Raw genomic sequence first — 27,829 nt, 5'->3', positions numbered from 1 at the left:
CCATGTTAGTGTTTTCTACCTCTGCAAATTATTTTTGGTGTATTTTATTTACTCTTCCAATAGAAAATAAGCCCCTTGAAAAATGGTTTAATTTTTCCCTTTTCAATCCCTATTTGCACATAGTAGGTGCTGTAACAAACATTTGTTGAATTAAAAAGGAAGTTTCATGACAGCTAAATGAAGAACTGCTGGTGGGTTATTATTGGAAAGGCAAACAAAGGAGAGTGCACAGTTTTTGGAGTCCTAGATTTAAAATTAGAAGGGGCCTTTGCAGTGCTCTTGCCTACCCTGCCGCCTTTTACAGTTGGGAAACCTGTAGGTCAGAGAGGAGATGATCTGCCGAAGATCACATGAGGAATCAGCAACAGGGAGAGAATGTAATCCCGGCTCCTCTCTCTCTTCATATCTGGAACATTTCTGCCACAGTACCACCAGCTCCTTTTTGACATAAATCCAGAATCAACAAGAAATATTAATTACAGGGATACGTGGTCTATTTGTATTACATTTGCATAATCATTTGCAAAATGATTGTCCTGGAATTTACAAAAATCTAAGACCTCACTGTGGACTATAAAATGTGTTTGATTTGGTCACCTTTGCAAAGGCTTTTCTTTAACTAGGTATCTCCCATGAGGTCATGAAGTGAGGCAATGGAGAGAGCAGCACTGGGTATGAAGTCAGGTTGATTTGAGTTCAAATCCAGCTTCAGTCACATTAGCTGTGTGACTCTTGGCAAGTTACTTAGTCTCTGCCTCAATTTTCTCATCTGTAAAATGAAGATAATAATAGCACCTACCTACCAGGGTTGTTGTGAGAATCAAATGAGATAACAGCATAGTGCCTGGCACATAGTAGGCACGTTATAAATGCTTTCCTTCCTTTCATTAACATGTAAAAAAATAAAAGGTGTCTTCAAAGATTTAATACCAATGATATCATTCATCAGCTTTCAGATTATTACATGAATTGTGATATAAGGCAAATAGGTGCCTGCTCACCAAAGGAATTATTCAAGGTTGTAGAGGATGTTCAGCCCAAAGTTCATATTGAAGAGAAATTTCCTGGATGACATTATGCCAATTTCATCAAATCTTGGGAAACTGCAGAACTTTAAAATGAGATCCAGCAAACATTCAAGCATTCAGTTTGGCTATCCACATTGGAAAATCCAAATGGATGGAGAATATTATTGTCCAGATTATGACCTAATTGGAGGTTTAATATATAATGTAATTGAATGCATCCTCTGGATCAAGGCCTTAAATACATATATCCTGGACAAATTTTATTAGGGACCTGGGACCAGAGATAAATAGGAGTGAAGGCTGGATTTGCTTTAGAAAATTGCAGCATTATTAATGGCCTTAAGTTATTCCTGAAATACTCACCTTTTAAGCATCTTTTAAAAAACTGCCCTGTAAATTATTTCAGCTTAATGTGTCAGCATCTGTTCCAGAAGTTTGATCAATCACTTGCTAAACAAGTATTTATTAAGGACCAGGGCTTATTTTAAGAACTGGAATATACTGTAAAGGCAAAACATGGTCTCTGCCCTCAAAAAGCTCAATACAATAAGGGTGGTAGCATTCAAATAACTGTGCACATATAAGACATGTTATATATACTTATATCCAAATAGGCACATGGATACAGATACATACACATACAAGATATGTATGTATACATGCATGTGTATGTATATTTACTTTGTGTATATATGCTGATAATGCATATATGTAATATAGAATTCTTTGAAAGATTTAATAACAGAAATAGGTTTGTTCAATGACTTTAATATCAATGTCAAATAAGACATAAAATATAAAGATATATGATTGTTCAATGTGTTTGCCAGTGTCATATGGAGCACAAAGCCCAAGTGGAAAAGGATCCCTCCCAGGTGCTGAAGCTCCTCACCTGTCCCTCTTTATTCATCATCCCCAAATAGCGCGGTGTTCTCTCTTCCTCCCACTCAAATCTGGGCCCAATTTATTGTCCACAGGTACTGTTTGTCCAAAATATATAAAATTAGAGACCAATTCTTTGGGTTGTCCATCTACTTAGGTATCATAATCTGGCAACAGCCTCAACCTGTTCTTGAAACAAAAGCCTATTTTTTTTAACAACAATATTATTCCGGTGATGTTATATGGCTATGATCCATAGATTACCCCATTCTCTGAAGAATTAAAGTTAGGTCATTATGGTCATCCACAGGGCAATGGAGACATGTATACTAGGCATGAGTCAGCTGAAACATGTTACCAGTAACAACGTGGATAAAAGAAGCAATAAAATGGATGTGATGGGTGAAATGTGACTGGAAAAGAAGGTGGCTTAATTACATGGTCAGAGTCAAGTTTAACCAGTGCACAACACATTTCACTATTATCTACACAATATCAAGATCTAGAAGAAAGTCTGCACTATATTAAGAAGACATAGGTAAGAATCCTGTCAGATGAGTACTATTCCTTGTCATTGTACAAGTATCCTACAAAAGGCAACATGGAGCTGTTGACAGTGCTGAACTTCAAATCAGGATTATTCAGTCATATCTTACTTTGAATACTTCCTATCTGTGCAGAGTGCTGGGCCTGGAGTCAGGAAGACTGTTCCTTCTGGGTTTAAATCCAGCCTCAGACAATTACTAGACCCTGGGCAAGTCATTTTGCCCTGTTTGCCTCAGTTTCCTCATCTGTAAAATGAGCTGGAGAAGGAAATGACAAACCCCTCCAGTAACTTTGCCAAGAAAATCCCAAATGGAGGGGAGGAGCCAAGATGGCAGAGTAGAAAGATACACATATGATAGCTCCAAACCCACAGCCCATAAATTACCTGTAAAGAAGAACTCCTAACAAATTCTGGAGCAGCAGAAGCCACAGAACAATGAAGTGGAGGAGATTTCTGTTGCAGAGAGACCTGGAAACTGACATGAAAGGTCTGTCATGCACTGGAAACCAGAGCAGAGCCCAGCCCTCCCTTAGCCTCGTGGCATTGATGGGAGCAGATCCCAACAGGCTTCAGGGACAGAATCTCCAGCTGCCACACAGGTCCCTCCACCCACAGGTGACAAGGGTTGGTGAGAGAGTCTTTTTGGGTGGCCAAGAGGGGAGTGGGGTGTCCCCATGGCTTGGGCCCCCTCAGGAGGCAGCAGCAGAGGCGTCAGCAGACAAGTGCTCCCAAAGCAGTCAGGAGCTCAGATCCATTGTTGAAGGTCTCTGCATAAACCCCCTGAGGGAACTGAGCCCCTTGAGGCAGCCCTGCCCCCACCTGAGCACCTGAACTTAATCTCACACTGAATAGCAGCTCCACCCCACCAAAAGCCCTGAGGCTGGGAAGCAACATTTGAATCTCAGACCCCAAGCACTGGCTGGGCAGATCTGGAAACCAGGTGGGTATGAAGAGGAAGCTCAGAAGTCAAGTCACTGGCTGGGAAAATGCCCAGAAAAGGGAAAAAAAAAAATAAGACCATAGAAGGTTACTTTCTTGGTGAACAGATATCTCCTCCCTTCCTTTCTGATGAGGAAGAACAATGGTTACCATCAGAGAAAGACATAGAAATCAAGGCTTCTGTATCCCAAACATCCAAAAGAAATATTTCATGGGCTCAGGCCATGGAAGAGCTCAAAAAGGATCCACAGATCACCGCCTGAAAGAGATCCAAAAAGATAAACTCCTAGGAACATTGTGGCCAAATTCCAGAGTTCCCTGGTCAAAGAGAAAATATTGCAAGCAGCTAGAAAGAAGCAATTCAAATATTGTGGAAATACAATCAGGATAACACAAGATCTAGCAGCTTCTACATTAAGGGATCGAAGGCATGGAATATGATATTCCAGAAGTCAAAGGAACTAGGACTAAAACCAAGAATCACCTACTCAGCAAAACTGAGTATAATACTTCTGGGGGAAAAATGGTCTTTCAATGAAATAGAGGACTTTCAAGCATTCTTGATGAAAAGACCAGAGCTGAAAAGAAAATTTGACCTTCAAATACAAGAATGAAGAGAAGCATGAAAAGGTAAATAGCAAAGAGAAGTCATAAGGGACTTACTAAAGTTGAACTGTTTACATTCCTACTTGGAAAGACAATATTTGTAACTTTTGAAACCTTTCAGTATCTGGGTAGTTGGTGGGATTACACACACACACACACACACACACACACACACACACACAAGCACACGCACACACACACATGTGCTCACACACACAGACAGAGAGAACAAAGTGAATTGAATAGGATGGGATCATATCTTAAAAAAATGAAATTAAGGGGTGAGAGAGAAATGTATTGAGAGGAGAAAGGGAGAAATGGAATGAGGCAAATTATCTCTCATAAAAGAGGCAAGCATAAGACTTTTTAGTGGAGGGGAAAAGGGGGGAGGTGAGAGAACACATTCCACTAAAGGAAGGAATAAAATGCACACTCATTTTGGTATGAAAACCTATCTTACAATACAGGAAAGTGGGGGAGAAGGGGTTAAGCAGGGTGGGGGGGATGATGGAAAGGAGGGCAATGGGAGGAGGGAGCAATTTGAAGTCAACACTATTGGGGAGGGATAGGATCAAAAGAGAGAATACAAGCAATAGGGGAGACGATAGGATGGAGGGAAATATAATTAGTCTTACAGAACATGACTATTATGGAAGTCATTTGCAAAACTACACAGATATGGCCTATATTGAATTGCTTGCCTTCCGAAGGGAATGGGTGGGGAGAGAGGGATGAAGAGAAGTTGCAACTCAAAGTTTTAGGAACAACCATTGAGTATAGTTCTTGCATACAACTAGGAAATAAGAAATACAGGCAATGGGGTATAGAAAGTTACCTGGCCCTACAGGACAAAAAAGAAGATGGGGACAAGGGAAGGGAGGGATGATAGAAGAGAGGGCAGGTTGGTGATAGGGACAATTAGAATGCTTGGTGTTCTGGGGTGGGGAGAGGGGAGAAGTGGGGAGAAAATTTGGAACCCAAAATTTTGTGAAAATGGATGTTAAAAGTTAAAGAAGTTAATTAATTAAAAAAAGAATTCTTAAAAAAAATTAAAATAAAAAAAAATAAAGTAGATTCTCTCTTAAAAAAAAAATCCCAAATTTGATCAGAAGACTCTGACATGACTGAAAACAATAAGAAAGCTTGTGATCCTCTACAGATCCCATAGCCACTCAGCCTCAGTTTCTTCAACGGGAAAATGAGGATTAAAAATAACATCTCCCTCATAAGATCACTGTAAGGATCAAAAGAGATAGTAAATGTATAGTGCTGTCCAAGTGTAAAGCGCCATACAGGCATACCCAGAGATATTGGAGACACATTTCCAGACCACCTCAATAAAGTGAACAGTGCAATAAAGTAAGTCCCATGAATTATTTGGTTTCCCTTTGCATATAAAAGTTATGTTTATATTATACTATAGTCTATTAAGTGTGCAATAGTATTATGTCATTGTTTTAATTTATTTTGTTTTCAACACTCATTTCCACAAAATTTTGAGTTCCAAATTTTCTCCCCATCTCTTCCCTCCCCCACCCCAAAACGCCTTGCATTCTGATTGCCCCTTCTACCAATGTGCCCTCCCTTCTAACACCCCTCCCTTCCCTTATCTCCATCTTCTCTCTTGTCCTGTAGGGCAAGATAAATTTCTATACCCCATTACCTGTATTTCTTATTTCCCAGTTGAACACAAAAACATTTCTCAACATTTGTTCCTAAAACTTTCAGTTCCAACTTCTCTTCCTTCCTCCCTCCCCACCCATCCCCACTAAGAATGCAAGAAATTCAATATAGACTATGTACGTGTAGTTTTGCAAATAACTTCCATAATAGTCATGTTGTGTAACACTGACTATATTTCCCTTCATCCTATCCTGCCCCCCCATTTCTTCTATTCTCTCTTTTGACCTTGTCCCTCCCAAAGAGTGTTTACTTCTAATTGTTCCCTCCTCGCATTTTCCCTCCCTTCCATCCTCCCCCCCACCCTGCTTATTCCCTTCTCCCCTACTTTTCTGTAGAGCAAGATAGATTTTCGTACCAAATTGAGTGTGCATGTTATTCCTTCCTTGAGCCAAATGTGATGAGAGTAAGTTTCACTTTTTCCCTCTCACCTCCCCACTTTTCCATTCCATTGGAAAACCTTTTTCTTGCCTCTTCTATGAGAGATAATTTGCCCCATTCCATTTCTCCCTTTCTCCTCTCAATATATTCCTCTCTCATCCTTTAATTTTATTTTTTTATGTGATCCCTTCCTATTCAACTCATCCTGTGCTCTCTGTCTCTCTGTCTCTCTGTCTCTCTGTCTCTCTCTCTCTCTCTCTCTCTCTCTCTCTCTCTCTCTCTCTCTCTCTCTCTCTCTCTCTATATATATATATATATATATGTGTGTGTGTGTGTGTGTGTGTGTGTGTGTGTGTGTGTGTGTGTGTGTGTGTGTGTGTGTGTGTGTAATCCCTCCAACTACTCAGATACAGAGAAAAGTTTCAGGAGTTACAAATATTATCTTTCCATGTAGAAATGCAAACAGTTCAACTTTAGTAAATCTCTTGGGATTTCTCTTTCCTGTTTACTTTTTCATGCTTCTCTTGATTCTTGTGTTTGAAAGTCAAATTTTCTTTTCAACTCTGGTCTTTTCATCAAGAATGCTTGAAAATCCTCTATTTCATTGAATGACTATTTTTTTTTTCCCTGAAGTATTATACTCAGTTTTGCTGGGTAGGTGATTCTTAGTTTTAATCCTAGTTTCTTTGACTTCTGAAATATTATATTTCAAGCCCTTTGATCCTTTTATGTAGAAGCTGTTAGTTCTTGCGTTATCCTGATTGTATTTCCAAAATACTTGAATTGCTTCTTTCTAGCTTACAATATTTTCTCCTTGACCTGGGAACTCTGGAATTTGACTACAATATTCCTAGGAGTTTCTCTTTTTTGCATGTCTTTCAGAAGGTGATCAGTCGATTCTTTCAATATATATTTTGTCCTCTGGTTCTAGAATATGAGGGCAGCTTTTTCTTGATAATTTCATGAAAGATGATGTCTGGGCTCTTGGCTTTCAGGTAGTCCCATAATTTTTAAATTGCCTCTCTTGAATCTATTTTCCAAGTGAGTTGTTTTCCCAATGAGATATTTCACATTATCTTCTATTTTTTTCATTCTTTTGGTTTTCTTTTGTAATTTCTTGGTTTCTCATAAAGTCATTAGCTTCAATCTGTTTTATTCTAATTTTTAAAGAACTATTTTCTTCAGTGAGCTTTTGAACCTCATTTTCCATTTGACTAATTCTGCTTTTTAAAGCATTCATCTCCTCATTGGCTTTTTGGACCTCTTTTGCCAATTGAGTTATCCTATTTTTCAAGGTGTTATTTTCTTCAGCATCTCCTTTAGCAAGGTGTTGACTCACTTTTCATAATTTTCTTGCATCACTCTCATTTCTCTTCCCAGTTTTTCCTCCACCTCTGTTACTTGATTTTCAAAATCTTTTTTGAGCTCTTCCATGACCTGGGACCATTGCCTATTTATTTTGGATGTTTTGGATGCAGAAGCCTTGATTTTTATGTCTTCCCCTGATGATGAACATTGTTCTTCCTCATCCAAAGGGATGGGAGAGAATACCTGTTCACTAAGAAAGTAACTTTCCATAGTCTTATTTTTTTCCCTTGTTTTGAGCATTTTCCCAAAGAGTTATTTGACTTTTGGGTCCTTTGTCAAGAATAGGGTATACTCTGGGGACCTGTAAGTTCTCAGTTCTTTCAAGGTGGCACAATCAAGGGAGAGAGGAGTTTACTCCTCAGGGGTCTCCAGCTTCCCCATACCCCAGGACCGTGCTCAGGGCTGAGATTTAGATCAGTTGCTCAATTCCCCCAAGACCTTTAAGCTGAGCTGCTCCAACAATGGACACTGGGTGCTGCCTGGAGCCAGGGCTAGGGGAGGTCCCTGCACCCTTCTCACTCTGGTTAAAAAGCCCTCTCTGTGACCTTTGGTGCCTGTGGGTTAAGGGATCTACGAACCACTGCTCCTGTTGGTAATTCCATCCCAAAGCCTGCTGTGGTCTTGTTCCTCCAAGTGCTGCAGGGACAAGGCTGGGCTGGGCTGGGCTCCATTCCACATCTGGTGCGACAGACCTTTCTCATTGGCCTTCCACGTCACCCTGGGCTGGAAATCTCCATTCCATTGTTCTGTGGCTTCTGCTGCTCTAGAATTTGTTGAGAGTCTTTCTTTACAGGTATTTTATGGGCTGTGGAGGAAGAGCTAGAGTACGTGTATCTTTCTACTCTCCCATCTTGACTCCACCCCAATAGTATTATGTCTTAAAAATGTATATACCTTGATTAAACAATACTTTATTGTTTAAAAAATGCCAAGTCATAATCCTTTCACTAATGGAGAGTCTTGTCTCAGTGTTGATGGCTACTCCCTGATCAGGAGTGGAGGTAGGAGGCACGGAGGTGGCTGTTGAAGGTTGGAGTGGCTATGACAATTTCTTAAAATGAGACAACAATGATATTTACTAACTCAATTGACTCTTCCTTTCACTTGAACACTTAGAGGCCGTTGTGGGGTTATTAATTGGCCTAATTTTTAGTATTGTTATACCTCAGAGTATAGAGAGGCCCAGGAGAAGGAGAGAGATGTTTACACATTGACTATTCCATTACATGAATAATGGAATATAATTTTATGTCTGTCTAGGAACAAAACACTGCATGTGTTCATAACTCAATCAGCTTTGCAAATATCTACAGGACATAGATGCAGAAGGATTGGTGACCTAACAAACTGGAATATTTTTCTCCTTTTATGTCACTCCAAGGAAGAGATCAGGATATTTCTTTTATTTTTTAGTGAATTTTTCTCACTTGCTTACAAGACTGATGCAGTGATTAAATAGTATTATTTTATATGACAGAAAACTATATCGGGCAAGTTTTAGGAAGGATAGCTTGTATACATTCCAAAGTTTATAAACAATTGATGGTGTTATGCAGTTCTCAGAGATTTGAGAATAGCCAGATTACAGCAATGAAGACTTCTTCACCAAATATGTCACCTCTGGAAAGTTTCTTTTAAGGTTTATAACTTGGTCTTTTTAGCTTGCTTATGGGACTAATTTGACAAGAACATTGCTTCTCTTTACTGACATGATATTCTCAGGATTTGATCTCTGACATTAGGAAAATAAAAATTCTGGTCATTAGAGAAGGTGGTGAGTATATGTCCCTCCTCTTACATGAATATATCATGTATGGCTCCTTTATAAAGATCTTTTACTCTACTTCTAATATGATCACTTTCTTCAGTTATAGGAAAGTGACCAGGAAAAAAAATAGGAAACTCCCTGCACCCAGATCAATTAACCTTTATCTTGTATTACAGAACAGTCTTGGTAGCTGCCTACCTAAATATAACCACACTGACCCATTTTGTTAAATGGTGATAGGAGTACCTGCCCTTCTTACCTCACAGTATTGTTCTGAGGATTAGGTTGGAGATAAGTATGTGAAAGCATGTTGTTGCCAAGAAAACCTTATACAAATATGGTGATGACAATAGTAAATCATATGTCCAATTCCTCTATTGCTCAGTCTATCAATGAACATGTATTAAATACCTACTATGTGCCCTGGGCATATAAAAAGGGGCAAAAGATAGTTTTAACTTTCATTTGTGAGTGTGTGTGTGTGTGTGTGTGTGTGTGTGTGGTCAGTTGTTTTTCAGTTGTGTCTGACTCTTCATGACCCCATTCGGGGTTTTCTTGCCAAAGATACTGGGTGATTTGTCATTTCTTTCTCCAGATCATTTAACAGATGAGGAAACTGAGGCAAACAGGGTTAAGTGACTTGCCCAGGGTCACTCAGCTGGTAAATATCTGAGTCAAATTCAAACTCAGGAAAATTAGTCTTCTTGACTGCAGGCCTAGGTGCTCTAATCCACAGTGCCCTCTAACCATCTGAGTCACTGTACAAGGTTTTGAAGAAATAATAGAGCTTGAATACACACCTCTAAGGTCAGTAAACAAGACGTGCATGAATCTAATAATAAACAATGTAGTATTTATTATTACAGTCCTTTCTTTTATTGTCATAAATGTTAACATTTATATAGCACTTTGCATTTTTCTCAACATTTTATATGTAGTATCATGTATAATGTATAATAAATGTACATATATATATATATACACATAGCATTGTAGTAGTATGCATAGTGTTATAGCATTGGAGTTTCACAGCAACTCAATGAGAGAGGTTATATTTTCCCCATTTTGTAGAAAACAGCCAGAGGTGGAATTTAGGTCTTTCTGACTTCCAGTTCCTGCCTTCTGTCTACTTCTCTTTTAGAACTGAGTGTTTAGGGCAACTAGATGGTCCAAGGGATCGAACACAGGCCCTGGAGTCAGGAGGACCTGAGTTCAAATCCAACCTCCAAACACTTACTGACTGTGTTACCCTGGGTAAGTCACAACCCCAATTGCCTGAAAAAAAAAGAATTGAGTGTTTGCATTCTTTCTAACTTTTATTCATTTCTGATATCAAAAATTATTAAACAGGATTCTGATGTCCAGGGAGTTAAATATAAGCAAGTCAGCTTACAGATAGTTCAGAAACCAGAAGAATCTTCCAAAGACAGGAAACCCAAATGGAAAATAACACTTGTTTGAACTTAATAGGTCTTTTTATTCTATGAGCACATGTCCCTCTCATCATTTAAGGGAGAGGTGCCCTGGATGATACCAGGTGAGTTCCCCTGCCCCTCATTCTGTTAGACAACCACATAGAGTTGACCTCTACAACTTTCCTGTCATCCTTATTATAGCTTCATATCAAGTACTGAAAAATGTGGACTGAGCCACAAGGATTTACCATGACATTTCTAGTATGTTTATATAACACGAAGGTCAAGGAATTACTAATTTCACAGAAATTGCTCTATATCTCATTTTTTTCCTCAGGGAATTTTTTTAAGTCATCAGTGAATCACAAAATATGTGGTGATAAGACCAGTGATTACATCAATGTAGGGAATTTTCTTTGCCAAAGTTGGTAGATCTGGGCTCTATAACTTATAATCTTATAGAAGCGAGGTAATATTTGTAAAGTACTCTGTAAGCCTTAAAGAGTTATGTGACTGCTATTGTTATTATCTCTATTTAGGGAAAGAGAGAGTTGAATCTATGTTTTCTTGATTCCCAACCCAGCCCTCTTTCTACTATTGTACCCCGCCTCACATTTTCCTTCATATTTACAATCTCCCTCTTATTTACTTTCTTAGAATCTTAATGGGACCAAGTGAAATCGCTGAATTCCTTGTTCTTTCTGGATATCGTCTTTCATCCTGCGCTTTTTTGTAGCAAAACATCCCTGCCTTTACCCAATCATTTACAGGTAGTGATGATCTTTATTCCTCAGAAAAGAGGAACAAATTGTTTTTTCCTTGAAAATGTCTTTTATTTAACCCATGATGATTGCTTTCCTTTTCTTTATATTATCAATTGATGAGGTTTAGGGATTGTTTTTTGCTTAGATACTTGGAGCCAGTATCCCCTCTTTCTTCTGAGGCACCAGTATTCAGAACTATTCAGCAAAATCTTTAGAGAATCATGAAACATAAAAGTTAGAAAGGACAAGCAAGCCAGATAGTCCAACTCACAGCTGAGCCAAAAATCTCTTTACAAAATATTGTGGGTAAATGGTAATTCAGCCTTGGTTTGAAAACCACCAGTAAGAGAGTCCAACCTGAGGCTGTCCGTTCCCATTTTGGAGGTGTAATCTTTCAGAAGTATTATGTTTATATTAAATCTTCCTCTGCAACATTTACCCATGATTCCTAGTTCTGTTAGTGTGAGGTTGGGATGGGGGTGGGAGAAGGTGAATGGGCAAGCAAAAAAAAATCTAATCCCCCTTCAACATGACAGCCCCCCCACCCCTGTAGGGGATTGGGAAGGTATGCCTGTGTCTTTTCTCCCCTGGGCTAAGCATCTTCAGGTCCTTTAGCTAGTCCTTGAAAGGCCTAGTCTTCAATTCTTTCACAGTTCTGGCTAACCTTTTCTGGATGCTTTATCTTATCTGTGTCCTTTCTACAATGTGCCCTCAACCCCTCTCCCAACCCCTGGACCCTATTCTGGAACTGAACAATGGTTTGTCCACTTTCTGACTTCTGTACTCTACCCTTCTTTCATACTTGTTTAACTTGGCTGCCTCCACTGACTGATGGAGTTAATACTCCTCTGCCCCTCTCTCTATTGTGAGTCACCAGAAGGCTTTGTCTGCTGGTAGGCAGCAAGAGAGGGGAATTTGGTACAGGGATTCGTGCAAAGCAGTGGCAAGATCTCAGTCACCCAACAAGTTTTATTAAGCAAATTCTATTTGCTAGGTACTTGGGATACAAAAGCAAAACTTAAACAGTCCCTACCCTTTCTATTGGGGGACACAATGTGCACATACTTAAATATATGTAAAATAAATAAATGGATTTGAGGGGTGTAGCAAGATCCTAATAGCTGAGGAAGAGGATCAAGAAAGACCTCCTATAGATGTTGGCACTGGAGTTGAATGTTAAAGGAAACTATGAGATATAAGCAACTAGGTGGCTCAGTAGATAGAGGGCTGGGCTTGGAGTCAGGAAGACTTGAGTTCAAATGCAGCCTCAGACACTTACCAGTTGTGTGACCCTGGGCAGGTCATTTGACTTCTGTTTGCCTTAATCCACTGGAGAAGGAAATGGCAAATCACTCCAATAGCTTTGCCAAGAAAACCTCATGGACAGTGTTGGTGTGATATGGTCCATGGCATTGTGATGAGTCAGACACAACTGAACAGCACCAATAGCATGGATTATAAGACATGGAATTAAAAAAGGAGTACTTTTCATAGAATGAAAAACAACCTGGGAGTGAAGGAATGAAGGAAGGAAGGAAGCAACAAAGGAAAGAAGGAAGGGAGAAGTTAAGCACTTGCACTATGCTAGGCAATGTGCTAAGCACATTATAAGTATTATCTCATTTGATTGTCATAACAACCATGTGATATACATGCTATATGTTAGCCCTGTTTTACAATTGAAGTGGACAGAAATTAAGTCCCTTTCCCAGGATCACACAACTAGTAAGTGTCTGAGGCCACATTTGAACTCGTCTTTCTGATTCCAGGCAGATATTCTATCTGCTACACTATGAAGGGCACAGTGAAGGTTTTGTTTTGTATGAAGAACACTGGAAAAAGTCCAGTTTGTTTGAATTGTTGGGTTCATGATAGGGAATAATATATAATAGGCTGAAAAGGTTAGACAAAGTTACATTGTGTACATTGTGACGGGCTCTAAATACTAAAAAGAAGAGTTTGTATTTGCTCCTACATCGAAGAAGGAACCATTGGAGTTTATTGAGTAGATGATTAGCATGATCAGACCTTTCCTTTTTTTTTTTAATTAATTTATTTATTTTCAGTTTTCAACAATCACTTCCATAAATCTTAAATTTTCTTCCCCTTCCTCTCCCCTCTCACCTCAAGATGGCACATACCCTTTTATATGGATTCTGCACATACATTCTTATTAAATACATTTTCACATTAGTCATGTTGCCTAGAAGAATCAAAATAAACACGAGAAACCATGAGAAAAACCAAAACACAACCCAAGAGAAAATAGTCTGCTTCATTCTGCGTTCCAATTCCATAGTTCTTTCTCTGGATATGGATGGCATTTTGCCTCGAGTCCTTTGGGGATGTTTTAGATCCTTGCATTGCTGTGAAGGGCTAAGTCTATCAGAAATAGTCCTCGCATACTGTGGCTGTTACTGTCTATTATATTCTCCTGGTTCTACTCATTTCACTCAGCATCAGTTCATGTAAGTCTTAACAGGCTTTTCTGAAGACTTCCTGTTATCATTTCTTATAGCACAATAGTATTCCATTACATTCATATACCACAATTTATTCAGCCATTCCCTAATTGATGGATATTCCCTCGATTTCTAGTTTTGGCCACCACAAAGAGAGCTGTATAAATATTTTTGTACATGTGGGACCTTTTCCCATTTTTATGATCTCTTTGGGATACAGTCCTAGAAGCAATATTACTGGGTCAAAGGGTATGCACATTGTTTTTAGCCCTTTGGGCATAGTTCCAAACTGCTCTCCAGAATGGTTGGATCAGCTCTCACAGCTCCACCAACAATGAATTAGTGGTCCAACTCTACCACATCTTCTCCAACATTTGTCATCTTCTTGTTTTGTCATGGTAGCCAATCTGATAGGTGTGATGTAGTACCTCAGAGTTGTTTTGATTTGTATCTCTCTAATCAATAGTGGTTTAGAGCATTTTTTCATATGACTATAAGTAGCTTTAATTTCTTCTGCTGAAAACTTCCTGTTCATGTCCTTTGAACGTTTTTCAATTGGGGAACGATTTGTATTCTTGTAAATTTGACTCAGTTCTCTATATATTTTAGAAATCAGGCCTTAATCACAGACCCTAGTTATAAAAATTTCTTCCCAGTTTTCTGCTTCCCTCCCAGACCTTTTCTTTAGGAGTTTCACCATCATTCTTATCCATCAGGTTCATAAACTCACATCCTTAGACTCTTCACCCTCATATCCAATCAGTTGCCAGATCATGACCCTTCCTCTATGTTGCCTGTAAGGTTAGAGATGCCAAGGTGAGAGGGCATCAATAACCCCAGCTGTGGGGGCAATCATCTTCTCCTGAGTATCAATAGATCTTGGTTTTAAGCCTCATATATCAATGATTTTGGGTCCAGAGTTTCTGAATGTTCAGCTAATGATTGCCTACAAGATGTGTGTCAAATGTCAGTTTTGAATTGTATTTGCCCTCTCTAGGAGTAGCTATGGAAGATGAAAAGCAATGCTCTGTCTTCCCTAGAATTCCTAAGTTTACAGTGATATATATGTGGGAACAGTAGGAGTGCAACTGAATGGCAGCTATTTCATGATGCATTGATCCTATGCCAACAGTAAAATGGTTCTTTTTTTTGGTTCTTCCCATGGGAAGCTCAACTCCCATTTCTGGGGTTCTTAACCTGGAGTCCATGGACTATCTTTTCTATTTTAATAGCTATATTCCAGTATAATTGGTTTCCTTTGTAATCCTAGGCAATGTATTTCATTCATTTAGAAGCATTTTGAGAAGGGGTCCATGATACACACAAGAAGGTTAAGAATCCCTGTATTATACCAAGGTCATGTAACTGGGGCTTAGTGAAATACATCAATGCTAAGAAGGAAAGGGAACTTAGGAGCTGATTCTATTAGGATAAATCCATAATAATCTATACTTCCTGGATAGTGAATCTATATGGATAGACAGAAAAGCTGGAAGTTAGAGGAAAAAAAACTATTCTATACTGTGAGGACTACAGGGAATAATACGTCACTTCTCTAGCCTTTCTGTTGGGAGTAGGGGGAGGGCTAGGGAGGACTCTTGTAGTCATCAGAGGAAGTGTGAGACTGGCTTAGCATTTGATACTTCTTGTTCAGCAGGATCTGGACAGTGGCTATCAGTACTACTTGATGGTTAAACCCATATTGAAATTGAAGTCCCCTGAGAGCCCCAAGTGGTGTTGGTGGTGGTTTGGTTTTCTACAAGAACTGTTGTTTCGCACTACCTTCCCCATTCTTTATTTGTCAGATTGGTTTTCTGAACCCAAAGGTAGAACCTTTATATGTTGATCCCTATTAAATTCCATCTGATCCTATGATCTTATTTGACTGAACTTTCTTTCTAGCTTTTTTAGCTCTTTTTGGATTCTGACTTTGTCATCCACTGTGTGAGCCATCCTTCCCAGCTTCATGTTGTCTACAGATTTGACAAGGGTTCTCACCAGACCAGGGTTTGAAGTAACTCAAGTCAATTTGCTATTTGTGTATTTCCTCCCACCCAAATTATGGTAAAATAAACACACTTGCGGAACAATTATTTCAACATTGACCTCATACATAAAACTTGCCTCAGTTTTACTTGGCTAATTCTTTAGCTATATTTTTGGTTCTTTGTCTAGTATTTAAAAATTATAATTTGCTTGCCTTCTTGGGATGTCCTCCCTGCTGAAGTCATCCACTAATGTCTCATTGTGGTGTGGAAATGACCTTGAATTCTTGAAAGTGTCTATCAGTGAAGTACGAACTCTGTGAATTTTATTCAAGAGGAGAATGTTTTCAGTATGGTTTCTTTAGTGGACTATTTGTCTTCGAAAGGCAAACCAAACTTAATCCAGAGTCTCATCAGAAGACTGCTCGCCAGGTTATGAACTATTTTCTTTGACCATGGCAACTCATGAAGACTCCTGAGGCAAGGTGGAGTTTGTTACCTGTGTGTGGAAGATGTGTCAACACCATTGAAATAATGGATTTTCTCAAAAATGAGACATATTTGGATGTACAGAGCATTTATAAGCTAACTGCAGGTGCTTGTCGTTGTTTTTACCCATTTGCCTGTTTTTAGGCTGCAGTTAAAATAGCCTCTACCCCAAACCTTCATGGTTTCAGGAAGTTCTGAGACTTTCAGAAAGGGCGGTTGTGACTATAATGGACTTATAAGTCTGAATACCTGGAGAAGTCTGTCCATTCTTAGAGTTCCTGAGTACTCTGAAGTGAGGAAGATAGAAGTCAGTTAAGTCCATATCAGAACTCTCTGAGACCCTTCTAGCAATGGCATACCTAATGAGAGTCTTGTACCAACCAGCTCCTCCAAAAATCCTCCAAAATGCAAACCATCCCTTATCTCTCTGCTGGATAATCCTGCCTCACTCCCAAACTGAGCTGTGTGAGACCCTACATTATCTGAGACTTATCAAAGGTTTGGGACGTTGACTTCTGGCACTGGTGTAGCTGAAAAACAGTGCAGGAAATGCTGGTATTGGAAAGAATTCAAAGTAGTAGGCATGTCCAGAAATTTCAAGAAATAATGATGCCAGGAAGGACAGAGGGGGTATTTTGGAGGCAACACTTCAGGATGGAAGGGAGGGAGGGTCATAAGGATAAAAAAGATGCCAAACATTGCCCATGGGGGGAAGAAGTGGGAGAGATGTTGGGCTTACCATCACGTCTTTCGATTTTCTCTTTCATGCTTCAGCATTTTAATAGAATAGTCTCCTGAACTTCTGTTGGCTTCATTTCTTTTTTTAACATGGAAACAATAGGAAGGAATTTCATTTGGAATGAAGTGAAAGAGGATCCCAAGTCACACCTTTCACAACAGAATCCAGTTGTGGAAATACTGCTCAATGTGAACAGTTCTTTTGTATGTTGACGTATGAGTAAGGTTTTGAGGATTTTAAAGAAGAATTTATAAGAAACTCCCACCTTTTACATTTCTGCCACTGGATTCTTGGCAAAGTTTACCCTAACTGTTCTGTATTTCTGGCAGCACAGTTATTTCTTGGGTAGAAAACTCTGAGTACCTGACAGTTTTAATTCTTGTGTTTACCAACTCTGTTGCCTTTGGAATTAGAGATGCCTAGAGCAAGTCAAACAGGTTGGATGACAAATTATGCTTCAGAGTCTCTCCCACTCTTATCTCAAACTACTGAGTGAATTTATCATCTCCTTTTACTCCTCTTACAGATTTAGCTGATAAGTCCTCTCTTGCCTCACTTGTCTTTCTGGATCATCATACGTGCTTTCTTTTTTTCAAACTGAATTTTTGATACACCCAACATTCTTCTAAGCTATATAATGGAGGGTAAAGTTTGTTGTTATTATTTTTTAAAAGTCCAAATGTGATTTCATTGTTATAGGGAACTCTAGATGAGGAAACTGTACTAAAGCATCTGGGATGGTGAGAAGTTGGGTGATTTGCCCAAGGCCAGACAGACAGGGTGTGGCAGAGGTGAGGTTTGAACTCAGGTCTCCCTGACTTCATGTTCAACTTTTATTTACTATACCATGAAGAGGGTTGATTAGATTAGATTTAATTATAGGAATGAATAATGTAATTCTTCCTTAGTCCTCCTTTAATTTCTTTACTCTTTAACCCTATTTAACCTTTACTTCTTTAACCCTTTTTTACTCCTACTTTATTAAGGAATGTGTGAAATTTTAACAAAGTCTTATTGCATTGTGTATTCAGTAAAATGTCTTTGAAAATGTATTTTATTTGGCCTTTTAAAAATATGGATTCACATTCTGGCTGTTTTATGATGTGTTATCTTTGGCAAGTCATTTAATCTCTCTGGACCTCAGTTTCCTCATTTATATGATAAATGTGTTTCGACTACATGCTCACTAAAGCCCCTTCCAGCTCTAAATCATATGATTTTATGACAAATTAGTGTGATCATAAATAATAGATTACATGTATTTATAAAGATGCAGTTTCAACATGTTTAAACTAATAAAATGAGTATTAAATATGACAGATATTATGCATATTCTCTTGTGAATACATGGAGTAGGGCATGGATTTTGAATTTCGTATCCAAAAATATTCTTGACCTGGTGGCCAACTTTTTGGTGATGACCTTTTCTGTTCTTAGCTAGGCTGATTCTTAGCCACAAATATATAGCCGATCACCTAACCAGGACTGGAAGTCTGGCCAGAACATGTGTTCTGATATCATGAACACAGAGACACCTCCACAGCACACTGAGATATTTAGTAAGACTTCAGCACAAGAATCCCTAAGGAAAGGAAACATTGGATCACTTCATCAGTAGCTTCCCATTGGTCAAATGCTTTTCCCCAGTACTCTCTCTATTCTTGAGTTTGGTTGGCTTGGTTCCAAACCTAGTTGACGTTAGGGGAAGATGCTAAGATCCTGCCATTCCCCTCCCTGGTCGAAAAGTCTTCAGTGGCTCTCTATAGTCTATAAGATAAAATAAAAACTGGCATTCAAGGCCCTACTCAGTCTGCCTTGAAGTCTACTTTGACAGCCTTACACTATTTTTTATGTCCTTTCCATTTTGCTAGTCAGTCTTCTACCTTATCCTGTCTTCTCTTATTCCTCAAATTTTTACAGGGACGTCTCTCTATATAGAAATAATTCTCTTAATTCAAGCCCAGCTCAGATTTACCTTCCATGAAGTTTTCCCCTGATAGTTCCAATCAAGAAGAAATCACTTTTTCTGGCAAGTTTTTAGAGCACTTTCAATCCTGTCCCATTGTCTCTCTCCATAATCTACATGTTACTGCCCCACCCCTGTAGACAATAAACCCTTTGAGAGCAGCTATTGTCATTTTTATCTTTGTATCTTACCATTATCTATGGGGAGCAGGGAATGATACCCATATAATCACTAGGGGCAAGTAGGTGATGTAATGGATAGAGTCTTGGGCTTTGAATCAGGAACACTCATTTTTATGAGTTCAAATCCAGCCTCAGATACTTAAGGTATGATCCTGGGCAAGTCACTTAACCCTGTTTGCCTCAGTTTCTTCACCTGTCAATGGCAAACCACTCCAGTATCTTTGCCAAGAAAATCTCAGATGGGGTCACAGAGTGTTGGACCCAACGGAGGCAACACTGAGAATAGGATTATTCTATTCTTTGTACCTCTAGCCCCTCACCCTATGCCTGGCATACAGGAGGCACTTAATAAATAATGGTAGGTCATTGTTTTCTTTGTGGTTGTATCCTTAGTGTGTATCATTATGATATAGGTAGCCATTTAGATAGATGGATAATTGGTTTGTTTTTTTTTTTCAATTTAGTTGAATTGAGGAAGGTAGCATTACCTAGTGCCCATAAGTCAAGAAGCCTAGAGCTATTTACCATATGCTGAGTCACTAAACCATGTCAAGACTTAGGGAGACCCATGCTGTTATTTCTGATATCTTTAGAGTTGCCTTATAATGTGAAACCCAGCAGTTTACTTAGCTTGTACCTAAATTAATCACTGCAAGGATCTAGTCATGACTCTACCATATGCGATGTGACTTTGAGCAATTCGTTTTTCAGTTTTCTCATTGGCAAGAACCATGCCTTCCCTGTAGTGAGAATCAAAGAAGAGAGTCTGTGTGAAAGCACTTTGGAAACTATAAAGGGCTCCTCCAGTGTATTTGTTGTTATAATTATGTTTCCTATCATCGAGATGATTAAAATTTAAGATCAAAGAGCTCCCCAAAGTAGCAGATCACTCTTTCCTTACTCTGTACTTCTTTTTTTGTGAAATAGTGTTCAAAGTTCTGGGAGTGAATTTGTTCTCAGTATTTCTCTGCAGAGGTGAGTAAGCCAACATTTGAAGTCCCATTTGTTAATTTTAAAGTAGTCCTGTATCTTATCTCTTTATATCAATAACATTATGCACATATTACTGTCTCTGTTGTTTTCATGAGTCATCTGAATGCTATTACTTTCTTTGTAATGCATGACAATTAGGTTGAATGATGAAAAAGCATTCAGTAAGTGCTTATTTTGTGTCAGGCACAAAAGAAGATGGGATTCAAATATAACATGAAGTGAGCCGTTTCCTCAAAGAGCTTTACTTATATATGGGAGAAGTGGTCAGAGAAGGGAATATCTGGGAAATTCCAGGGGTAGTAAGGTGATACATAGGGAAGCCAGTTGACAAAACCTTTCCAGGAACAATTACATTTATTTGGCTATTATCCAGAGTGTAAGAGATGGAAGGGATCCAAGCCAGAGACAACAGAATGGATGGTAAGATAATGGTTGGATAGAACGTGGAGCTTGATCTCTTGGTCTGGTCTTAGTCTGGGGCTAGCCAGATGAAGTGGGCTAACTGAATTTGGGTTCTACTAGTTTCTTTCTCCTAATGGATGGTACCAAGGAGAGAGGAGTTGGTAAGTAAGTTTCATCTTTGCTAGATACAGTGAATTTATCTTAGCAACATACATTACTGTCAAATGAGAAAGCACATGTTGATCACCTTGTAACTCCTAAAATATTAAGGCTAGTTGTATTTGTTATACTATCATTACTATAGAGGCCATGTGGTCTAATGGAGAGAATTCTGGGTTTGAACTTACGAACATCCTTGTTCAAATTCTGCATCTGACATTTACTAATTCTATGACCAAGGACAAATAACATAACTTTTCTGAGCCTCAGGCAGTTCTCTTAGAGCTTTTTTTTTTTTTTTCCCAGAAGCAGCATGTGTGTTTGTCCTTCTTTGCTGAAGAAGACGATGCCATCAGAGAAATAATGACATGACTTGCACTTGACTTTGTTTTTTTTTTTTTTTTTTGAGTGAGGGAAGGCTGGTGCAGGTCACCAGCCTCACTTCTCTTCCAGAGCCATCTGAATCCAGTGACCAGATATTCATCAGGATGGCTGGGGATGACCCAGGATGTGGCAATTAGGGTTATGTGACTTGCCCAAGGTCACAGAGCTAGTTAGTGTCAAGTGTGCAAGGTGAGATTTGAACTCAGGTCCTCCTGACTCCTGCACTGGTGCTCTATCCACTGCACCACCTGATGAATATCTGGTCACTGGATTCAGATAGCTCTGGAGGAGAAGTGAGGCTGGTGACCTGCACAACCCTCCCTCACTCCAAAACAAAGTCAAGTGCAAATCATGTCACTATTTCTCTGATGGCCTGGTCTTCTTTGGCAACGAAGGACGAACACAGGTATCTCAGAGGATAATTTTTAAACCAATCAGGTTGTAGTCTGAATTGGTGAAGGGAATTCTCACACTGAAAAAAATCATAAGTTCTTGCTGTTATATACATTGCCATCTGAATGTATAATATTCACACATATACACACAAACTCTTAAGAGTTGGAAGACTTCAGAAACGTTGTAGTCTAATCCATACCTGTTGATTCCTTCTTCAATATCTCCTCCAAATAGTCCAGCCTTTGTCCTCATGGGGATGAGAGAAGGACTATCTGCTACTAGGATATTGAAGCAGGCTATTCTGCTTTTGGATAACCATCTCTTGGTGAAATTAATCCATTGCTTCTATCTTTACCCTCTGGGACCAAACAAAGTAAATCCAACCCCTTATCTACATGACATCCCTTCAGATATTTGGCGGCAAGCAGAGTCCCTTCTAAGCCTTCCCTCCTTCGTTATAAGCTATGAACAGATTGTGATATGCACCTGTGGAGGGAATTTCCATACCAGGAGTTCCCTAGTTCTTCGTCTCACATATTCTCTGTTCTTTCTCTCCTAGTCTGCCTTTCCTGTACACACTTAGGGCATATCTTTTCTAAAATTTGATTCTCAGAACTGAATGTTATTTTCCAGATTTGATCTCCCCAGAGGAGAATCCATAGAATAATTCCCTTCCTCATTCTGAATATTACATAGTCTAAGATAACAGCATTTTGGTTGCCATATGACACTGCTGATTTATGATGAATTGCAGTCCACAGAATCCCCAAGATCTGTTTCACAAGACAAACATCTCCCCTGTCCCATGCTTCTATAATTGACCCTCTCAGAAGACCCAGAAGACAGTGTGCCATATAAACTAGAAGAAGTAACTGAGTTGAGAGTTGGGCAACTTGAGTTGTCATTCTATGTCTACAAATAATTACCCATGTGACCTTGGGTAAGACACTTACTCCTTTGAGTCTTAGTTTTCTCATGTTGCAAAATGTTGAGACAGGACTAGATGATTCATAGCATCATAGATACAGAGTTGGAAAAGACCTTAGATGACATTTCATCCATCTCTGATTTTCCAGATGAGGAAACTGAGGCCTGAGAGGTTAAACGATGTGACCAAGGATGGATGAATACGATCCTTTTCAGTTTTAGGATTCATGAATCTACCCCTAGTTTCTGTAATATAAAGGTGATGATAATTTTTTTTCACATTTCTGAAACTCAGCATAATGCTTATTCATTCAAAGTAATGGTATTTTTCTTCCTAGTTTGAAGAAATATTATTTTAAAAATACCTTCAGCTATCTCTACTCTTTGTATCTTTTAGGTAGATGACTTGTTGCATTTCATGAAGCTATACCTAATTTATGACAGACTCACAATTATACTCTGTGTAATCATATTGGTATGAAGGAAAACCCAAGTTTTGCTTACCAAAACTTTCAGGCTTCAGGCACTACATGGGAGGCACTATATTTGCTCGGTTTTCCTATGAAACAGGCAGCCTGTGGGTTAGTAAAACCCCATCACAGGTTTCATCCAGGGGATTGTAATTGTGAGCCACCCTGGGCGTCTGTGAGGTACATCCTTCTGCACTCCAGAATGAATCACTGTTGCCTTTGCAGGTGAAATAATGCTTTACCTTGCGTATCCTGCTAAAATTCCCTCTCCCTCCCTCTCCCTTTTTGTGGGGGAGGATAATCCATTCTTTGTTATGGGGTGGGGAGCTGAAGGAGAAGGAAGATGTCTGTGTGTAACGTGCTGTGGGACGAGCAAGCAGGCTTCTGAATGCTGTTTCCCATAAGTCCCTGCTACTGAGGTGTTTTCCTTCACAACCTCGCAAGCCCAGTTACTGGCTAAGTGAACACCGTCTTAGGGACGTCAAGGGAATTCGTCTCTTCTTTCTCTCCATACAAACGTGCCTACTTCCATCCTGATTTCCCTGTAGTCAGTGGGGCTAGGATGAGTGGTACCCAGCTTCAGTGCTGGAAAAGGCTCCTTAAAGATTAGCTGATTTAAGTATCTTGCCCCTAAAAGGGAAGAGAAAGGGGGGGTGGGGGGTTGAAGAGATTGTCTCTTTTAAAATGTGGATCTCCTCATTAAAGGGCAGGTGAAGGAAGCCGGGAGCTCTCTTCCCGTCCGATGCGCAGCTTTTCCTGCTCAGCTCCTTGCTGTCTGACACTGAAGACTCAGAGTAGTAGTTTTCTGTCCCCCCTCTGAGTCTCCCGGAATGGTATCTGCCAAACAGATGACAAAGTACCTAGGGCTGAATCACTTACACAGACAGCATTTTCAGCAGAACCGAGCCTCAACTCTTGTAATTACTGTTTATAGCAGGAGAGGTCGGACCAAAAAGGAAACAAGTTATGGACCTTAGAGAAAAGGCTGTATATTAATTAGAGGATCGGGGGGACGCTCCACGTCGATTTGGAGATCCCAGTTCGCGTGGCATTTTTATTTTTCTCTAGAGGGAGGGAGTAGATAATTGGGATTTTTTCCTTTTTTTTTTTCTTTTCTCTTTTATTTTTTTCCTCCCTTGTTTTGTTTTTGACGGCCTTGAACCTCCCGTGGATCGAAGAGAAAGAGAGGAAAATGGATATGTCTGACCCCAATTTTTGGACTGTGCTCTCAAACTTTACTTTGCCTCATTTGAGGAGTGGAAACAGGCTTCGGCGAACGCAAAGGTAAAGACTGCTGCTGGAGTTTGCCTGGACAGTGAATGCTTTCGTTTCCGAGGTCCGAGCTTACTTTGCTTTGCCAGGAAGTTTTTATTCCCCAAACAGAACTTTAAGAAAGTTGGGCAGGCTGGGAGGAAAGCATGGATAGCTTTAAGTATTGTGCCATGTTACAGGTTTGCTCGTGGGGCGTGAGGAGTGTGCTTGTCACAGTTGTGTTTCTCAGCCTGGAGAAAGGAGGGAGGAGGGCGGGAGGTTCCTTCTCTCACTGGATGCCCCTTTGATCTGCTAGCCAGACATCAGGACTTTGGATTCTCTTTGGGGAGCGTTTCAGAGGCTTCCCTGGATCAGATATCTGACCTTTATTTGAAGCAGATGTCCTATATAGACGGAGCTCAAGTTAGCCTGCTCATAGTGTGCTGAAAGAGGGAGGTTGGCAGAACTTTGCCATTTTGTTTTTAGCAGTTTGATGACATTGTTAGGAATACAAGGCTGGCCTTTTCGTTTTGTAGCATTTTCATCTTTGACATAAGAGTAGAAAAGAGGAGACTTGTTTTCCCAGTTCAGGTAAAGCTAATGCCACAGGTGGCAGGACGTTCCAACTTAGGTGGGTTGCTGGCATGAGTTGAGGAGGGGATATTTTGGGTACCGGGGAATTTGGAAGGTTTTGTTCTTGACGAAGATATGTACATAGTAGAAAGGTAAAGCTGGAATTTGCCCTGATTTTTGTTGATGACTCGGACCAAAGAATTCAGATACTTGCATACTTCAAAACTGGCACTGCTCATTCATTTGAATGCACACTAAAGTAATAATACGTGACCAAGAAAACAGGATGTAGGCTTATCAGATTTGGAATTTAATAAATTCAAGTTATCCTGTACATGACCGTATTCAGAGAGGGTATTTTATTGGGATGGGGGCATGATGGGAGCAGACAGGAACCTCAGCTGCATCATTTTATTAATACACCTGAAACTTGTACAGTAAAAATGCAGATTGGACAATGGGGGCAGGGGAGATACAGTTTGTAGTTTTCTTGTTACCCTCTTAGCGTTCATTCATACAGGGTCAGCTTCAGTACAATTGGAAGCTTTATTCTTGGAGAGGATAAAAAAAGTCACAAGATGTCCCTGCGAGATTTAAAATCGTCATTATCTTTTCTGTGATTCCCAGCACAGCCAGACTGCAGTTCTAAAGCTGGGACTTTTAAATAACATCTCTGTGCTTTTGTCCTTCTGTCATGTAATATTTATAGAGAAGTTTCAACATGTTGATTTTTCCCCCTTCGGTTTGGGTGTGCAGCTTAAGCATCCAGCCCACTGAGCATCTCATCAAAGTGAGCTCTTGTAGGTATAAATTGGAACAGGGTTGAAACTGCCACTCTTCCGAACAGAAGGAAACTTCGGAGCTTATTGCCTTCTCAGTGGACGTGTGCTTCTAACTAAGCTGCTGGAGTCAGAAAGCTATTTTTTGGTTGGCTCTAGTTCACTGTCAACAGTGGCACTTCCCCCTTCCCCTCCCCCTCCCATGCAGGTCTACTTGCTCAGACTTGGGAGACCAGCAGGCTCTTTTGTTCTCCCTTTCACACCTTTTGATAGGGAAGTATCATACTGATTCGTTGAATTCCCTGACTCTTTGGTTCTTGGCTTCAAGTGATTATCATTTAGGGTGGCGTCATTTCTGATCCGTAGATGAAGCTGGGCTTTGAGCCATCGGGGCCTGAGATCAAATCCTGTTTCAGACACTTATTAGGTGTGTGACTCTGGGAAAGTCACTTAATATGATTTCTCTTCTTCTGTAAAATGAGGGAGCTGAGTTCTGTGACCTCTAAGGACCCTTCTAACTTGAAGTCTATAAACTTAGGAAAGTGACTTAGTCTAGTTCTTGCCCTAGGGACTTCTCAGAAACTGCATTGTTTTAGGCATCCCTGGGAAATTGAAGTCACTATTTGTTGGACCAAGACATCTAAATTAGTTTGAAACCTGTGGAATAACCTCAGTCCACCTTCCCCTTATCTCCAGTCCTAGCCAGGAAAGCCCAATGAAGTTTACTGATGTTGCCATGTATAGTTTGTATGTATAGTATCTTCCTGGGATCCTTAGTCCTAAGTGCAATCTATATCTTATTTAGAGTTGCTACTGACTGGAATACTGCTCCCTCTTTCTGCACCCTGATCTAGACCTAAATCAAGCCTAAGGGTTTAGGTGGAAATTGCCCTGGAGTCTTGTGAATTCATTTTCCTTCAAGGCTCCTGGGATTTAGTTCTACATAGCTTCTCACTGTGATAATGTTATTATGTCTTTTTTTCCCCTGTCCTATCTGACTCTTTATGACCCCATTTGGGATTTTCTTGGCAAAGATACTGGAGTGGTTTTCCATTTCCTTCTGCAACTCATTTTACAGATGAGGAAGTTGAGGTTAAAAGTTAGGTGACTTGCCCAGGGCCACCCAGATAGTAACTGTCCAGGGCTGGATTTGAACTCAGGAAGATAAATCTTCCTGACCTCAGGCCCTGAACTCTATCAGTGCCACCTAGCTGATCATATGGGTGCATGATAATGATAATAATGGGTGCATGATAATACAGTCTCTCTATTTCTCCAAAGGCAAGATATCTACAGGCTGCAATCCTTTTTGGCTAGTAAGTGTTCTGTGTTAGGACCTAGACATTCTGAGGATTTCTAGATATTTATAGAGTACGGAGACATCTGACCTGCTTCCTCAAATCTTCATCCACTATTTGTTGTTTCATCTTTTTCTGTCTTGTCCAACTCTTCATGACCTCTTTTGGGATTTTCTCGGCATGGTTTGCCATTTCCTTCTTCACCTCATTTTACAGGTGAGGAAACTGAAGCAAACATGATTAAATGACGTATCCAGGATCACACTGCTAGTAAGTGTATGATGCTGGATTTGAACCCCAGTTCACATCCCACACTCTATCCACTGCACCACCTGTGATTTCCTTCAATGACTGCCCTGCTTTCATATATGTATCTTTATTCATTTTTATTATTACGTATGTCCAGAAAGGTGGAGGGTAGTTAATCCCATAGACCGTGGCAATATATAGATATCATGCTTTTTGCCAGATAACAATCTGCAATGCCTAGCCTTTCGTAAAATAATTCATAAAGTAAACCCTTAATACTCATGAAACATTTATATTTTGACACTTTGTATTCACACTATCTTCCCCAGGTGCTGTCCTCTTCTCTTGGATAGCTTATTTCTGTTTCCCTAGTTGTAACATCTGAACTTACTATCTCGACAACTTTTGGTAAAGGTTGGCCTCAAGTTTTCTAAACCTCTTCTTTTTAAAAGACCTCTCTCATTCCTAATATTCCTTTCTTTCAATGGCTTAGATATGTTGCCTGTGGATTTGGAGGTATCTTTCTCCAGACAGCCACCACCCTTTTGTGTATCTCTTCTACCCAGATCTTGTTTCTTTCCCAGAATGCTCAGTATCTTTGCCTGACACCACTTTTCATATTGTACTGTAAACTGATTGTACCTTTTAGTATTGTGAATTTAAGGAGCTCCACACATATTAGCCTTCTCTTTAATAAACACCTGTTTCTGAAGACCAACTAAGAGTGAAATCATAATTCGAGGGAGT

The 27,829-nt window shown here is 39.7% G+C and overlaps 1 protein-coding gene across 9 annotated transcripts in view; it reads left to right on the top strand.

Moving 5' to 3' along the window:
- The window catches only part of MAST4 (microtubule associated serine/threonine kinase family member 4), an 816,735-nt gene that overhangs the window by 592,747 nt on the left and 196,159 nt on the right, over positions 1 to 27,829 (top strand). The window contains exon 1 of one of the 9 annotated variants that reach the window (XM_072606468.1): positions 6,503 to 24,216. The exons of 7 other annotated variants lie outside the window; for them this stretch is intronic. In XM_072606468.1, coding sequence (XP_072462569.1) covers positions 24,125 to 24,216 — 92 coding nt within the window. In that variant the 5' untranslated portion in view covers positions 6,503 to 24,124. Of the gene's footprint in view, positions 1 to 6,502; positions 24,217 to 27,829 lie in introns of those variants that run through there. One more of the 9 variants, XM_072606470.1, reaches the window with a different exon arrangement.

Source organism: Notamacropus eugenii, chromosome 4 (assembly GCF_028372415.1).
Source record: "Notamacropus eugenii isolate mMacEug1 chromosome 4, mMacEug1.pri_v2, whole genome shotgun sequence".
Classification (NCBI taxonomy): Eukaryota; Metazoa; Chordata; class Mammalia; order Diprotodontia; family Macropodidae; genus Notamacropus; species Notamacropus eugenii.
This window is presented reverse-complemented; position numbering and strand designations above follow the sequence as displayed.